The sequence below is a fragment of the Oncorhynchus keta genome, unplaced genomic scaffold, assembly GCF_023373465.1.
Source record: "Oncorhynchus keta strain PuntledgeMale-10-30-2019 unplaced genomic scaffold, Oket_V2 Un_scaffold_515_pilon_pilon, whole genome shotgun sequence".
NCBI lineage: Eukaryota > Metazoa > Chordata > Actinopteri > Salmoniformes > Salmonidae > Oncorhynchus > Oncorhynchus keta.
The window spans coordinates 543,601-560,237 of record NW_026290954.1 but is presented as its reverse complement, the minus strand read 5'-3'; the positions used below and the strand labels follow the sequence as shown (position 1 = coordinate 560,237).

General features: G+C 39.6%; 1 protein-coding gene across 1 annotated transcript in view; it reads left to right on the top strand.

Moving 5' to 3' along the window:
* LOC118377379 (type-1 angiotensin II receptor-like) overlaps positions 1–16,396 on the top strand; it is a 53,285-nt gene extending 36,889 nt beyond the window's left edge. The window contains exons 2-5 of the mRNA XM_052516602.1: positions 3,382–4,092; positions 4,302–4,517; positions 13,746–13,858; positions 14,221–16,396. Coding sequence (XP_052372562.1) covers positions 3,526–4,092; positions 4,302–4,517; positions 13,746–13,858; positions 14,221–14,401 — 1,077 coding nt within the window. The 5' untranslated portion in view covers positions 3,382–3,525 and the 3' untranslated portion in view covers positions 14,402–16,396. The remainder of the gene's footprint in view (positions 1–3,381; positions 4,093–4,301; positions 4,518–13,745; positions 13,859–14,220) is intronic.
* Positions 16,397–16,637: the final 241 nt, after the last annotated feature.

Sequence of the window (16,637 nt, the reverse complement as noted above, 5' to 3'; positions counted from 1 at the left end):
CCATCTCTCTCTCTCTCTACCTCTCTCTCTACCTCTCTCTCTACCTCCTCTCTCTACCTCTACCTATCTCTCTCTACCTCTCCTACCTCTCTCTACCTCTCTCTCCACCTCTCTCTCTCTACCTCTCTCTCTACCTCTCTCTCTCTCCACCTCTACCTCACTCTACCTCTTTCTATACCCCTCTACCTCTCTCTGCCTCTCTCTCCACCTCTCTCTCTACTTCTCTCTCTCTACCTCTCTCTACCTCTCTCTGTACCTCTCTCTCCACCTCTCTCTCTACCTCTCTCTCTCTACCTCTCTCTCCATCTCTCCCTCTCTCTACCTCTCTCTCTACCTCCCTCTCTCTACCTCTCTCTCTCCTCCTCTCTCTCTACCTCTCTCTCCACCTCTCTCTCTACCTATCTCTCTCTCTACCTCTCTCTCTCCTCCTCTCTACCTCAGTTCTACCTCTTTCTAGGAAGACAGTCTACCTGCAGTCTTCTTAACCTCTCTCTCCACACTCTCTCTCTTCTCTCTCTCTACGTAATGGTGTAGTTATCCAGGAAGACAGTTTGGCTCTTAACTCTACCTTTGATCCACCTCTTCAGTTTTACTGTTTCTATTCATTCACTAAAGAGACGTTTAAAGAGAGGGGGTTGAAATCCAGCCTGTCATTTTTACCATATGAAATAACATCCAACATCTGGTTTTGATGGCCTCCTATTTTACATGTAAACCTGCCAGATGGTTTGACAGTGACGGTGTAGCAGGGCCCTGTAGGGTTTAGGATGTAGGGTTTAGTGTGTACTGTGTAGGGTTTAGGGTGTAGGGTTTAGGGTTTAGGGTGTAGGGTTTAAGGTGTAGGGTTTAGGGTTTAGGGTGTGCGCCTAGACAGTCTCCTAGACTGTTTATGGCCTGTTGATAATGAAGCTCCTCTCCTAGACTGTTTAAGGCCTGTTGATAATGAAGCTCCTCTCCACCTCTTTCTCAGCCTCTCTGATATCTCTTCTGCCTGTTTAAGCCTGTTGATAATGAAGCTCCTCTCCTAGACTGTTTACAGCCTGTTGATAATGAAGCTCCTCTCCTAGACTGTTTAAGGCCTGTTGATAATGAAGCTCCTCTCCTAGACTGTTTACGGCCTGTTGATAATGAAGCCTCTCTCTCGGCCTGTTGATAATGAAGCTCTCTCTCTAGACTGTTTACCTGTTGATCTGAAGCTCCTCTCCTAGACTGTTTACAGCCTGTTGATAATGAAGCTCTCTCTAGACTGTTTACGGCCTGTTGATAATGAAGCTCCTCTCCTAGACTGTTTACCCTGTTGATAATGAAGCTCTCTCTCCTAGACTGTTCTCTACAGCCTGTTGATAATGAAGCTCCTCTCCTAGACTGTTTACAGCCTGTTGATAATGAAGCTCCTCTCTAGACTGTTTACAGCCTGTTGATAATGAAGCTCTCTCTCCTAGACTGTTTACAGCCTGTTGATAATGAAGCTCCTCTCTAGACTGTTTACAGCCTGTTGATAATGAAGCTCCTCTCCTAGACTGTTTACAGCCTGTTGATAATGAAGCTCCTCTCCTAGACTGTTTACAGCCTGTTGATAATGAAGCTCCTCTCTGACTGTTTACTGCCTGTTGATCTGCCTCCTCTCCTAGACTGTTTACTCCTGTTGATAATGAAGCTCCTCTCCTAGACTGTTTATGGTGTAGTTATCCAGGAAGACAGTTTGGCTGCATGCAGTCTTCATTAACAAGCTCCTCTCACTAGACTGTTTAAACCTGTTTAATGGTTCCCTCCTAGACTGTTTACGGAGGACCTGTTTGATAATGAAGCTCTTCAGACTGTTTACTGTTTGATAATTCATTCACTAAAGACTGTTTAAAGCCTGGGGTTGATAATGAAGCCTCTCATTTTAACCATATGAAATAACATCCAACATCTGGTTTTGATGGCCTCTCTATTTTACCCTAGACTGTTTGACAGTGCCTGTTGATAATGAAGGGCCCTCCTAGACTGTTTAGGTTGTACAGCCTGTTTAATGAAGCTACTCTCCTAGACTGTTTACGGGTGATAATGGTTTCCTAGACTGTTTACAGCCTGTTGATAATGGTTTAAGTAGGGTTTAGACTGTTTACAGCCTGTGCGATAATGAGTCTCTCTAGACTGTTTATGGCCTGTTGATAATGAAGCTCCTCTCCTAGACTGTTTACAGCCTGTTGATAATGAAGCTCCTCTCCTAGACTGTTTAAGGCCTGTTGATAATGAAGCTCCTCTCCTAGACTGTTTACAGCCTGTTGATAATGAAGCTTCTCTCCTAGACTGTTTACAGCCTGTTGATAATGAAGCTCCTCTCCAAGACTGTTTACGGCCTGTTGATAATGAAGCTCCTCTCCTAGACTGTTTACAGCCTGTTGATAATGAAGCTCCTCTCCTAGACTGTTTACGGCCTGTTGATAATGAAGCTCCTCTCCTAGACTGTTTACAGCCTGTTGATAATGAAGCTCCTCTCCTAGACTGTTTAAGGCCTGTTGATAATGAAGCTCCTCTCCTAGACTGTTTACAGCCTGTTGATAATGAAGCTCCTCTCCTAGACTGTTTACAGCCTGTTGATAATGAAGCTCCTCTCCTAGACTGTTTACAGCCTGTTGATAATGAAGCTCCTCTCCTAGACTGTTTACAGCCTGTTGATAATGAAGCTCCTCTCCTAGACTGTTTAAGGCCTGTTGATAATGAAGCTCCTCTCCTAGACTGTTTACAGCCTGTTGATAATGAAGCTCCTCTCCTAGACTGTTTACAGCCTGTTGATAATGAAGCTCCTCTCCTAGACTGTTTAAGGCCTGTTGATAATGAAGCTCCTCTCCTAGACTGTTTACGGCCTGTTGATAATGAAGCTCCTCTCCTAGACTGTTTACAGCCTGTTGATAATGAAGCTCCTCTCCTAGACTGTTTACAGCCTGTTGATAATGAAGCTCCTCTCCTAGACTGTTTACAGCCTGTTGATAATGAAGCTCCTCTCCTAGACTGTTTACAGCCTGTTGATAATGAAGCTCCTCTCCTAGACTGTTTACAGCCTGTTGATAATGAAGCTCCTCTCCTAGACTGTTTACAGCCTGTTGATAATGAAGCTCCTCTCCTAGACTGTTTACAGCCTGTTGATAATGAAGCTCCTCTCCTAGACTGTTTACAGCCTGTTGATAATGAAGCTCCTCTCCTAGACTGTTTACAGCCTGTTGATAATGAAGCTCCTCTCCTAGACTGTTTACGGCCTGTTGATAATGAAGCTCCTCTCCTAGACTGTTTACAGCCTGTTGATAATGAAGCTCCTCTCCTAGACTGTTTACAGCCTGTTGATAATGAAGCTCCTCTCCTAGACTGTCCCTGAACTTTTGTGTGTTTCTTTCATAGGACTGACGGAGGCCCTATATCGTATTTGTCCCCCAGACTGACCCCCCCGTCCGTCCGTCCGTCCGTCCGTCCGTCCGTCCCCTCTTTGACCTCGACCCCGTCCGTCCGTCCATCTGTCCGTCCCTGGAGCTGTTAAACCTGACGATGGAGAACTTTACGGCTGTCGGAGCATCGACCACAGAGACCGAAGGTATCCATCTGAACTGCAGCATGTCCGGGAGGCACAACTTCATCTTCACCCTGATCCCGGTAGTGTACGGCTGTAACTTTGTCATCGGCATGGTGGGGAACAGCATGGTGGTGGCGGTCATCTACCGTTACATGAAGCTGAAGACAGTGGCCAACGTGTTCGTCCTCAACCTAGCCATCTCAGACCTTACCTTCCTGATCACCCTGCCCATGTGGGCCACCTTCACAGCCACAGGCTACCATTGGCCCTTCGGTGGGTTCCTGTGTAAGGCCAGCGCTGGCCTGGTTATGTTCAACCTCTACAGCTCCATCTTCTTCCTCACCGCGCTCAGCATCGACCGCTACCTGGCCATCGTCCACCCGGTGAGGTCGCGGCAGCGGCGTACTGTGCTCTACGCCCGTATCACCTGCGTCCTGGTCTGGCTCTTCGCCCTCCTGCTGTCCGTCCCCACGGCCCTGACCAGAGACCTGATGCACATCACCAACTACAACATCACCACGTGTGGTGTGCTGCACCCCGAGGTTTGACATGAATAGGGCTATCCTTTCACAATGTGACTCTGAAACGGGCACCTCTGTGTAAATATTTGTAATTGTTGTCTTTACTGTTGTTGTTTTCAACTGAATTGAGTGTAAACGTGTTTAAAGTATAAGTCTTTCCTATCTACCATCCGGCTGGAGCATCCTACTGCTTTTAATAATCTAGTCAATTTAACCAATCAATCAATCAGGGCTCCAGGCACCTCCTCCTCATCATCAGCCTGATGAAGAGCATCCTGGGGTTCCTGGTTCCCTTCCTCATTATCATATCATGCTACTGCCTGATTGGTCAAGCCCTGGTCAGGGCGAGGAGCATTCAGAAGACCACCCGGTCGAGAGACGATGAGGTGTTGAGGATGCTGGCGGCGGCTGTCCTGGCCTTCTTCCTGTGCTGGATGCCTCACCAGGTGGGAGGAGACTCCCTCCACACACACACACACACACACACACACACACACACACACACACACACACACACACACACACACACACACACACACACACACACACACACACACACTGCACACACACACACACACACACACACACACACTCCACACACACACTCTGCACTCCCTCCACACACACCACACACACACACACACACACACACACACACACACACACACACACACACACACACACACACACACACACACACAGACTCTGCTAACACACTGTACTCTGCAGAGACTCACTCCACACACACTTTATCCCGTTGTTATTCAGGTATTATCCCGTTGTTATTCAGGTATTATCCTGTTGTTATTCAGGTATTATCCCGTTGTTATTCAGGTATTATCCCGTTGTTATTCAGGTATTATCCAGACGTTGTTATTCAGGTATTATCCCGTTGTTATTCAGGTATTATCCTGTTGTTATTCAGGTATTATCCTGTTGTTATTCAGGTATTATCCCGTTGTTATTCAGGTATTATCCCGTTGTTATTCAGGTATGTTGTTATTCAGGTATTATCCTGTTGTTATTCAGGTATTATCCCGTTGTTATTCAGGTATTATCCTGTTGTTATTCAGGTATTATCCCGTTGTTATTCAGGTATTATCCTGTTGTTATTCAGGTATTATCCTGTTGTTATTCAGGTATTATCCTGTTGTTATTCAGGTATTATCCCGTTGTTATTCAGGTATTATCCCGTTGTTATTCAGGTATTATCCTGTTGTTATTCAGGTATTATCCTGTTGTTATTCAGGTATTATCCCGTTGTTATTCAGGTATTATCCCGTTGTTATTCAGGTATTATCCTGTTGTTATTCAGGTATTATCCCGTTGTTATTCAGGTATTATCCCGTTGTTATTCAGGTATTATCCTGTTGTTATTCAGGTATTATCCCGTTGTTATTCAGGTATTATCCTGTTGTTATTCAGGTATTATTCCGTTGTTATTCAGGTATTATCCTGTTGTTATTCAGGTATTATCCCGTTGTTATTCAGGTATTATCCCGTTGTTATTCAGGTATTATCCCGTTGTTATTCAGGTATTATCCTGTTGTTATTCAGGTATTATCCTGTTGTTATTCAGGTATTATCCTGTTGTTATTCAGGTATTATCCTGTTGTTATTCAGGTATTATCCCGTTGTTATTCAGGTATTATCCCGTTGTTATTCAGGTATTATCCCGTTGTTATTCAGGTATTATCCCGTTGTTATTCAGGTATGTTGTTATTCAGGTATTATGTCAGGTATTATCCCGTTGTTATTCAGGTGTTGTTATTCAGGTATTATCCTGTTGTTATTCAGGTATTATCCCGTTATTATTCAGGTATGTTGTTATTCAGGTATTATCCCGTTTATTCAGGTATTATCCCGTTGTTATTCAGGTATTATCCCGTTGTTATTCAGGTATTATCCCGTTGTTATTCAGGTATTATCCAGTTGTTATTCAGGTATTATCCTGTTGTTATTCAGGTATTATCCTGTTGTTATTCAGGTATTATCCCGTTGTTATTCAGGTATTATCCCGTTGTTATTCAGGTATTATCCTGTTGTTATTCAGGTATTATCCTGTTGTTATTCAGGTATGTTGTTATTCAGGTATTATCCCAGTTGTTATTCAGGTATTATCCCGTTGTTATTCAGGTATTATCCTGTTGTTATTCAGGTATTATCCCGTTGTTATTCAGGTATTATCCCGTTGTTATTCAGGTATTATCCCGTTGTTATTCAGGTATTATCCTGTTGTTATTCAGGTATGTTGTTATTCAGGTATTATCCCGTTGTTATTCAGGTATTATCCTGTTGTTATTCAGGTATTATCCCGTTGTTATTCAGGTATTATCCCGTTGTTATTCAGGTATTATCCCGTTGTTATTCAGGTATTATCCCGTTGTTATTCAGGTATGTTGTTATTCAGGTATTATCCGTTGTTATTCAGGTATTATCCCAGTTATTCAGGTATTATCCCGTTGTTATTCAGGTATTATCCCGTTGTTATTCAGGTATTATCCCGTTGTTATTCAGGTATTATCCCGATGTTATTCAGGTATTATCCCGTTGTTATTCAGGTATGTTGTTATTCAGGTATTATCCCGTTGTTATTCAGGTATTATCCCGTTGTTATTCAGGTATTATCCTGTTGTTATTCAGGTATTATCCCTTGTTATTCAGGTATGTTGTTATTCAGGTATTATCCTGTTGTTATTCAGGTATTATCCCGTTGTTATTCAGGTATTATCCCGTTGTTATTCAGGTATGTTATTCAGGAGGTATTATCCGATGTTATTCAGGTATTATCCCGTTGTTATTCAGGTATGTTGTTATTCAGGTATGTTGTTATTCAGGTATTATCCCGATGTTATTCAGGTATTATCCCGTTGTTATTCAGGTATGTTGTTATTCAGGTATTATCCCGTTGTTATTCAGGTATTATCCCGTTGTTATTCAGGTATTATCCCGTTGTTATTCAGGTATGTTGTTATTCAGGTATTATCCTGTTGTTATTCAGGTATTATCCGTTGTTATTCAGGTATTATCCGTTGTTATTCAGGTATGTTGTTATTCAGGTATTATCCTGTTGTTATTCAGGTATTATCCCGTTGTTATTCAGGTATTATCCACGTTGTTATTCAGGTATGTTGTTATTCAGGTATTATCCCGATGTTATTCAGGTATTATCCCGTTGTTATTCAGGTATTATCCCGTTGTTATTCAGGTATTATCCCGTTGTTATTCAGGTATTATCCCGTTGTTAGTCAGGTATTATCCCGTTGTTATTCAGGTATGTTGTTATTCAGGTATTATCCTGTTGTTATTCAGGTATTATCCTGTTGTTATTCAGGTATTATCCCGTTGTTATTCAGGTATTATCCTGTTGTTATTCAGGTATTATCCTGTTGTTATTCAGGTATTATCCCGTTGTTATTCAGGTATTATCCAGTTGTTATTCAGGTATTATCCCGTTGTTATTCAGGTATGTTGTTATTCAGGTATTATCCTGTTGTTATTCAGGTATTATCCCGTTGTTATTCAGGTATTATCCTGTTGTTATTCAGGTATTATCCTGTTGTTATTCAGGTATTATCCCGTTGTTATTCAGGTATTATCCCATTGTTATTCAGGTATTATCCCGTTGTTATTCAGGTATTATCCCATTGTTATTCAGGTATAATCCCGTTGTTATTCAGGTATGTTGTTATTCAGGTATTATCCCGTTGTTATTCAGGTATTATCCCGTTGTTATTCAGGTATTATCCCGTTGTTATTCAGGTATGTTGTCATCCGTTGTTATTCAGGTATGTTGTTATTCAGGTATTATCCCGTTGTTATTCAGGTATTATCCCGTTGTTATTCAGGTATTATCCCGTTGTTATTCAGGTATTATCCCGTTGTTATTCAGGTATGTTGTTATTCAGGTATTATCCCGTTGTTATTCAGGTATTATCCCGTTGTTATTCAGGTATTATCCCGTTGTTATTCAGGTATTATCCCGTTGTTATTCAGGTATTATCCCGTTGTTATTCAGGTATGTTGTTATTCAGGTATTATCCCGTTGTTATTCAGGTATTATCCTGTTGTTATTCAGGTATTATCCCGTTGTTATTCAGGTATTATCCCGTTGTTATTCAGGTATTATCCCGTTGTTATTCAGGTATTATCCCGTTGTTATTCAGGTATTATCCCGTTGTTATTCAGGTATGTTGTTATTCAGGTATTATCCCGTTGTTATTCAGGTATTATCCCGTTGTTATTCAGGTATTATCCTGTTGTTATTCAGGTATGTTGTTATTCAGGTATTAGTTATTCAGGTATTATTCCGTTGTTATTCAGGTATTATCCCGTTGTTATTCAGGTATTATCCCGTTATTATTCAGGTTTTATCCCGTTGTTATTCAGGTATTATCCTGTTGTTATTCAGGTATTATCCGGTTATTATCTCGTTGTTATTCAGGTATTATCCTGTTGTTATTCAGGTATTATCCCGTTGTTATTCAGGTATTATCCCAGGGGTGTCAAACTCATTTCGCATCAGTGGGCCACATAGGCCTAGGGAGATGTCAAGTGGGCCGGACCATTAAAATTATACCATACTCTGCTATAAATAACCAAAATATCATGTCTTTCCTTTGTTTTGGTGTAAAGAAGCACAAGAACATTAGGAAAATATTGAAATTTAATGAACTATCCTTTTATTCAAAACATTTCATGATTCAGGTCATATTTCCTTAGATTCAAATGTATTAGTAGTATTCCTCGTCAGGCTAATATTGGCAAAAGCTTGTTGGTATTCTCGGGACATTCAAGTTCAGCCGCCTTCATCATGCATCGTTTAACAAAGTCACCGTCAATTCAGGTATTATGCTAATGCTATTTCGCTAGCAATTAGGTAGCTGGCTTTTACCGCTGCTTCAGGTACTATCTCGGCTCTGGATGAAAGTTGACTGCTGTTTTCAGACCCGCCATTCAGGTATTCGTTAATCTTATCTCTTCTCAGTTGTCCTTGCAAGCCGTCATATTTTATTCAGCTGTATTATCTCGTTATTCAGGTATATTATATTCCTTCAATACCGAAACTTGTTGCAAACACACCAAGCACAAAGGTTTTCCGTGCATCTCTGTAAATAAATAGGACGTGGTCCATTTTTTCTTTCAAAATTCTACACTCCTTATTACTTTTCTCCGTTTGTTATTCAGACATTTTGGCTAATGAGGTATAGCGGAGAGGTAGAGACCAAGGTATTAACAACGTTGTTAAGGTAAGCAGCAGATGGCGCATTGATACCGTCTGCTGTTTTCAGTCTGTCTCAGTGATTCAGGTATTGTCTTCTACTCTGATGGAAAGAGTGCGCCCTTTAGCGGATAATCCATGAATTGTTAAATTCAAAATATTAATTCCATGTCTTTATGCATTTTTATTCAAATTATCCTGTCTGCCTATTCAGGTATTATCCTTGGGGGCAGGTTATTCCCGCGGGCCAGGTATGTTGACACCCCTGTATTATCCCGTTGTTATTCAGGTATTATCCCGTTGTTATTCAGGTATTATCCCGTTGTTATTCAGGTATTATCCCGTTGTTATTCAGGTATTATCCTGTTGTTATTCAGGTATTATCCCGTTGTTATTCAGGTATTATCCAGTTGTTATTCAGGTATTATCCCGTTGTTATTCAGGTATGTTGTTATTCAGGTATTATCCTGTTGTTATTCAGGAATTATCCCGTTGTTATTCAGGTATTATCCCGTTGTTATTCAGGTATTATCCCATTGTTATTCAGGTATTATCCCGTTGTTATTCAGGTATTATCCCATTGTTATTCAGGTATAATCCCGTTGTTATTCAGGTATGTTGTTATTCAGGTATTATCCCGTTGTTATTCAGGTATTATCCTGTTGTTATTCAGGTATTATCCCGTTGTTATTCAGGTATTATCCCGTTGTTATTCAGGTATGTTGTTATTCTGGTATTATCCCGTTGTTATTCAGGTATTATCCCGTTGTTATTCAGGTATTATCCCGTTGTTATTCAGGTATTATCCCGTTGTTATTCAGGTATGTTGTTATTCAGGTATTATCCCGTTGTTATTCAGGTATTATCCTGTTGTTATTCAGGTATTATCCCGTTGTTATTCAGGTATTATCCCGTTGTTATTCAGGTATTATCCCGTTGTTATTCAGGTATTATCCCGTTGTTATTCAGGTATGTTGTTATTCAGGTATTATCCCGTTGTTATTCAGGTATTATCCCGTTGTTATTCAGGTATGTTGTTATTCAGGTATTATCCCGTTGTTATTCAGGTATTATCCCGTTGTTATTCAGGTATGTTGTTATTCAGGTATTATCCCGTTGTTATTCAGGTATGTTGTTATTCAGGTATTATCCCGTTGTTATTCAGGTATTATCCTGTTGTTATTCAGGTATTATCCCGTTGTTATTCAGGTATTATCCCGTTGTTATTCAGGTATTATCCCGTTGTTATTCAGGTATTATCCCGTTGTTATTCAGGTATTATCCTGTTGTTATTCAGGTATTATCCTGTTGTTATTCAGGTATGTTGTTATTCAGGTATTATTACGTTGTTATTCAGGTATTATCCCGTTGTTATTCAGGTATTATCCTGTTGTTATTCAGGTATTATCCTGTTGTTATTCAGGTATATTATTATCCCGTTGTTATTCAGGTATTATTCCGTTGTTATTCAGGTATTATCCTGTTGTTATTCAGGTATTATCCCGTTGTTATTCAGGTATTATCCTGTTGTTATTCAGGTATGTTGTTATTCAGGTATTATCCCGTTGTTATTCAGGTATTATCCCGTTGTTATTCAGGTATTATCCTGTTGTTATTCAGGTATTATCCTGTTGTTATTCAGGTATTATCCCGTTGTTATTCAGGTATTATCCCGTTGTTATTCAGGTATGTTGTTATTCAGGTATTATCCCGTTGTTATTCAGGTATTATCCCGTTGTTATTCAGGTATTATCCCGTTGTTATTCAGGTATTATCCCGTTGTTATTCAGGTATTATCCTGTTGTTATTCAGGTATTATCCTGTTGTTATTCAGGTATTATCCCGTTGTTATTCAGGTATTATCCCGTTGTTATTCAGGTATTATCCCGTTGTTATTCAGGTATTATCCCGTTGTTATTCAGGTATTATCCTGTTGTTATTCAGGTATTATCCCGTTGTTATTCAGGTATTATCCCGTTGTTATTCAGGTATTATCCTGTTGTTATTCAGGTATTATCCTGTTGTTATTCAGGTATGTTGTTATTCAGGTATTATCCCGTTGTTATTCAGGTATTATCCCGTTGTTATTCAGGTATTATCCTGTTGTTATTCAGGTATTATCCTGTTGTTATTCAGGTATTATCCCGTTGTTATTCAGGTATTATCCTGTTGTTATTCAGGTATTATCCCGTTGTTATTCAGGTATTATCCCGTTGTTATTCAGGTATTATCCTGTTGTTATTCAGGTATTATCCCGTTGTTATTCAGGTATTATCCCGTTGTTATTCAGGTATTATCCTGTTGTTATTCAGGTATTATCCTGTTGTTATTCAGGTATTATCCCGTTGTTATTCAGGTATTATCCCGTTGTTATTCAGGTATTATCCCGTTGTTATTCAGGTATTATCCCGTTGTTATTCAGGTATTATCCCGTTGTTATTCAGGTATTATCCTGTTGTTATTCAGGTATTATCCCGTTGTTATTCAGGTATTATCCCGTTGTTATTCAGGTATTATCCCGTTGTTATTCAGGTATTATCCCGTTGTTATTCAGGTATTATCCCGTTGTTATTCAGGTATTATCCCGTTGTTATTCAGGTATTATCCCGTTGTTATTCAGGTATTATCCCGTTGTTATTCAGGTATTATCCTGATGTTATTCAGGTATTATCCGGTTATTATCTTGTTATTATTCGGTTATTATCTTATTATTCGGTTATTATCTCGTTATTATTCGGTTATTATCTCGTTATTATTCGGTTATTATCTCATTATTATTCAGGTATTATCCTGTTGTTATTCAGGTATTATCCCGTTGTTATTCAGGTATTATCCCGTTGTTATTCAGGTATTATCCCGTTGTTATTCAGGTATTATCCCGTTGTTATTCAGGTATTATCCCGTTGTTATTCAGGTATGTTGTTATTCAGGTATTATCCTGTTGTTATTCAGGTATTATCCCGTTGTTATTCAGGTATTATCCCGTTGTTATTCAGGTATTATCCCGTTGTTATTCAGGTATGTTGTTATTCAGGTATTATCCCGTTGTTATTCAGGTATTATCCCGTTGTTATTCAGGTATTATCCCGTTGTTATTCAGGTATTATCCCGTTGTTATTCAGGTATTATCCCGTTGTTATTCAGGTATTATCCCGTTGTTATTCAGGTATTATCCTGATGTTATTCAGGTATTATCCGGTTATTATCTTGTTATTATTCGGTTATTATCTTATTATTCGGTTATTATCTCGTTATTATTCGGTTATTATCTCGTTATTATTCCTCATTGTTATTCAGGTATTATCCTGTTGTTATTCAGGTATGTTGTTATTCAGGTATTATCCTGATGTTATTCAGGTATTATCCGGTTATTCATCTTATCCTGTTATTATTCAGGTTATTATCTTATTATTCAGGTATTATCCTGTTGTTATTCAGGTATTATCCCGTTATTATTCAGGTATTATCTCATTATTATTCAGGTATTATCCCGTTGTTATTCAGGTATTATCCCGTTGTTATTCAGGTATGTTGTTATTCAGGTATTATCCCGTTGTTATTCAGGTATGTTGTTATTCAGGTATTATCCCGTTGTTATTCAGGTATTATCCCGTTGTTATTCAGGTATGTTGTTATTCAGGTATTATCCCGTTGTTATTCAGGTATTATCCCGTTGTTATTCAGGTATTATCCCGTTGTTATTCAGGTATTATCCTGTTGTTATTCAGGTATTATCCCGTTGTTATTCAGGTATTATCCCGTTGTTATTCAGGTATTATCCCGTTGTTATTCAGGTATGTTGTTATTCAGGTATTATCCCGTTGTTATTCAGGTATTATCCTGTTGTTATTCAGGTATTATCCCGTTGTTATTCAGGTATTATCCTGTTGTTATTCAGGTATTATCCTGTTGTTATTCAGGTATTATCCTGTTGTTATTCAGGTATTATCCTGTTGTTATTCAGGTATGTTGTTATTCAGGTATTATCCCGTTGTTATTCAGGTATTATCCTGTTGTTATTCAGGTATTATCCTGTTGTTATTCAGGTATTATCCCGTTGTTATTCAGGTATTATCCCGTTGTTATTCAGGTATTATCCCGTTGTTATTCAGGTATTATCCTGTTGTTATTCAGGTATTATCCTGTTGTTATTCAGGTATTATCCCGTTGTTATTCAGGTATTATCCTGTTGTTATTCAGGTATTATCCTGTTGTTATTCAGGTATTATCCGGTTATTATCTTGTTATTATTCGGTTATTATCTTGTTATTATTCGGTTATTATCTCGTTATTATTCGGTTATTATCTCGTTATTATTCGGTTATTATCTCGTTATTATTCAGTTATCCTGTTGTTTTCCTGTTCCTCCCTGAATGTTCTCTTGGAGTGATGAGGAATGTCCTTTTAGTCTTTCTAGAGCTGTAAAGTTAATGTAATCTCTTCCTCACCTTAGGTATTCCACTTCATGGAGCTCCTGGCCCAGCTAAAGGTTATAACTAACTGTGTGATGGTGGACGTCATCGACACGGCCATGCCCTTCACCATCTGCATCGCATTTCTCAACAGGTAGCCTAGAGTTTCATCTGGGAAAACCCAGAACTAAAAGCACACGTAATTGAATTAGATGTTAAGTGTATCTACGATAGATAACCTAGAGGTTAAAGGGGCAGGCAACTGGAAGGTCAACTGGAAGGTCACTGGTTCGAATTTTGACCCTAACTGGGGAAAATCTACCCTTGGTACCTGTCTATTTTTCTATCTTTCCACTCCTTGCCACTCCTTGTCATGCTAAACATGTTTGGCATATAACGTAGAGAACAAGGAGTGGAATGACAGCACAAAACATGGCTGGATTTCAGGCTAGGAACGTTGCATTGACAATAATAAAGATAAAAAAAAAAAAATCTGATGTTATGTTATATCGCCAGCTGTGTCAACCCCATCCTCTACGGCTTCGTGGGACAGAACTTCAGGAAGAACCTGGTCCTACTGCTCCACTGCTCCCCCGCTGGCCTGGCTGGGACACGTCCCTCCATCATCTCTAAGATGTCCACCCTGTCCTACCGCCCCTCTGAGGCCCTGCACCTCACCAACAAGAACAATGTCTGATGTGAGGAGGGAAGGAGTGTGTAGCTGTGTAATTCCTTGGCTCTTCTGGTTGTGTCAAGTGAGGAGTATGAAGGAATACACATTGTGGATGCCTCCCAAATGGCCCCCTAGTCCCTATATAGTGCCATTTGGGCCATGGTCAAAAGTAATGCACTATATAGGGAATAGGGTGCCATTTGGGCCATGGTCAAAAGTAATGCACTATATAGGGAATAGGGTGCAATGTGGTACACATCCCCAACTGTTATACCAAGCACTGAACCGTGGTTAGAAGTTGTACCGTAGAACTGTAGAGAAATACAGGTAGAACATGGCTATTTAATACTGAGGGAATGTTCCTTTGTGTCTGAATCATATGAGTTGAGTCCATGAGACAGATTCGTTCACTGCCTTGTACAACATACAGCAGATGTGCATGGTTAGCTAACAGATTTCATTGTAATGCAGCTTTAGAACAAAACAGCTGTGTTATTTCTGTTTAAATACTGATGTGAAATACTATTACTGTACTTTGGTATTTGTGCTTTTTTTGTTGTCACACAGGTACATAGATATGTAAGCAGTATTTATATATATATAATATTTATACTGCACATTCAGTAAATGTTAGCTTTGAATATACTGTAGTTGAGATTAAAGTGATGAGTGAGAAAGTTACTGATGCAGAAATATCATACCTCTCACCATTACAATAACAGGGGAGGTTAGCATTTTATAGCATACCATCAAGACATGCTAACCTCTCACCATTACAATAAGAGGGGAGGTTAGCATGTTATATCATACCCCCAAGACATGCTAACCTCTCACCATTACAATAACAGGGGAGGTTAGCATTTTTGGGAAGGGGGGGTATAATATTTGTGCATCTGTAACTTTCTCTCTCATCACTATTCATGATTCATTCAGAATTATCCGTAACCATGGTAGCATCCACATTAATGTAGAAGTGTTTAGAAACACATTCTATTCTTATTTACAATAAAAGTGACTCCAAAATGACACAATACATTATTTAACCTTTATTTCTATTGGGCACAAAATAATCTGAAACACAACCAAAGCAAACAGCAAATGTATCCAACAAGTTTGTAGAGTCACAAGCTTGATGTAATCATTTGCACACTAGGAATATGGGACCAAATACCAAACTTTCCACAACTTTAACATATAAGTGAATTTGTCCCAATAATTTTGGTTCCCTAAAATGGGGGACTATGTACAAGAAGTGCTGTAATTTGAAACGGTTCGCCCGATATGGTTGAAAAATAACGTCAAATGAAAGCTAACAGTCAGCACTTTAACCTTGTAGTCATTGTACCATTTCAATTGTTACTGTCCCAGTACTTTTGGAGCTCACTGTATTTGTCCTATTTTACACATCTAAGTGTAGCTACAAGCCTAGCTACCGTACAGGCCTGTACACTCCCACGCTCAGCCAAATAGAATGACTCACCTAGCCTGCCGCCATCTAGTGCGCGATACACTGAACGATGTCTACGACTCTGCTCTACTTGTAATTGTAAAATTGATGATCTATGTAACTTCTGTGACTGTGTTTGGTGGTACCAACACCATGTGACTGTGTGTTTGGTGGTACCAACACCATGTGACTGTGTTTGGTGGTACCAACACCATGTGACTGTGTTTGGTAGTACCAACACCATGTGACTGTGTTTGGTGGTACCAACACCATGTGACTGTGTTTGGTGGTACCAACACCATGTGACTGTGTTTGGTGGTACCAACACCATGTGACTGTGTTTGGTAGTACCAACACCATGTGACTGTGTTTGGTAGTACCAACACCATGTGACTGTGTTTGGTGGTACCAACACCATGTGACTGTGTTTGGTGGTACCAACACCATGTGACTGTGATTGGTGGTACCAACACCATGTGACTGTGTTTGGTAGTACCAACACCATGTGACTGTGTGTTTGGTGGTACCAACACCATGTGACTGTGATTGGTGGTACCAACACCATGTGACTGTGATTGGTGTACCAACACCATGTGACTGTGATTGGTGGTACCAACACCATGTGACTGTGTTTGGTAGTACCAACACCATGTGACTGTATGTTTGGTAGTACCAACACCATGTGACTGTGATTGACTGATTGGTACCAACACCATGTGACTGTGATTGGTGGTACCAACACCATGTGACTGTGTTTGGTAGTACCAACACCATGTGACTGTGTTTGGTGGTACCAACACCATGTGACTGTGT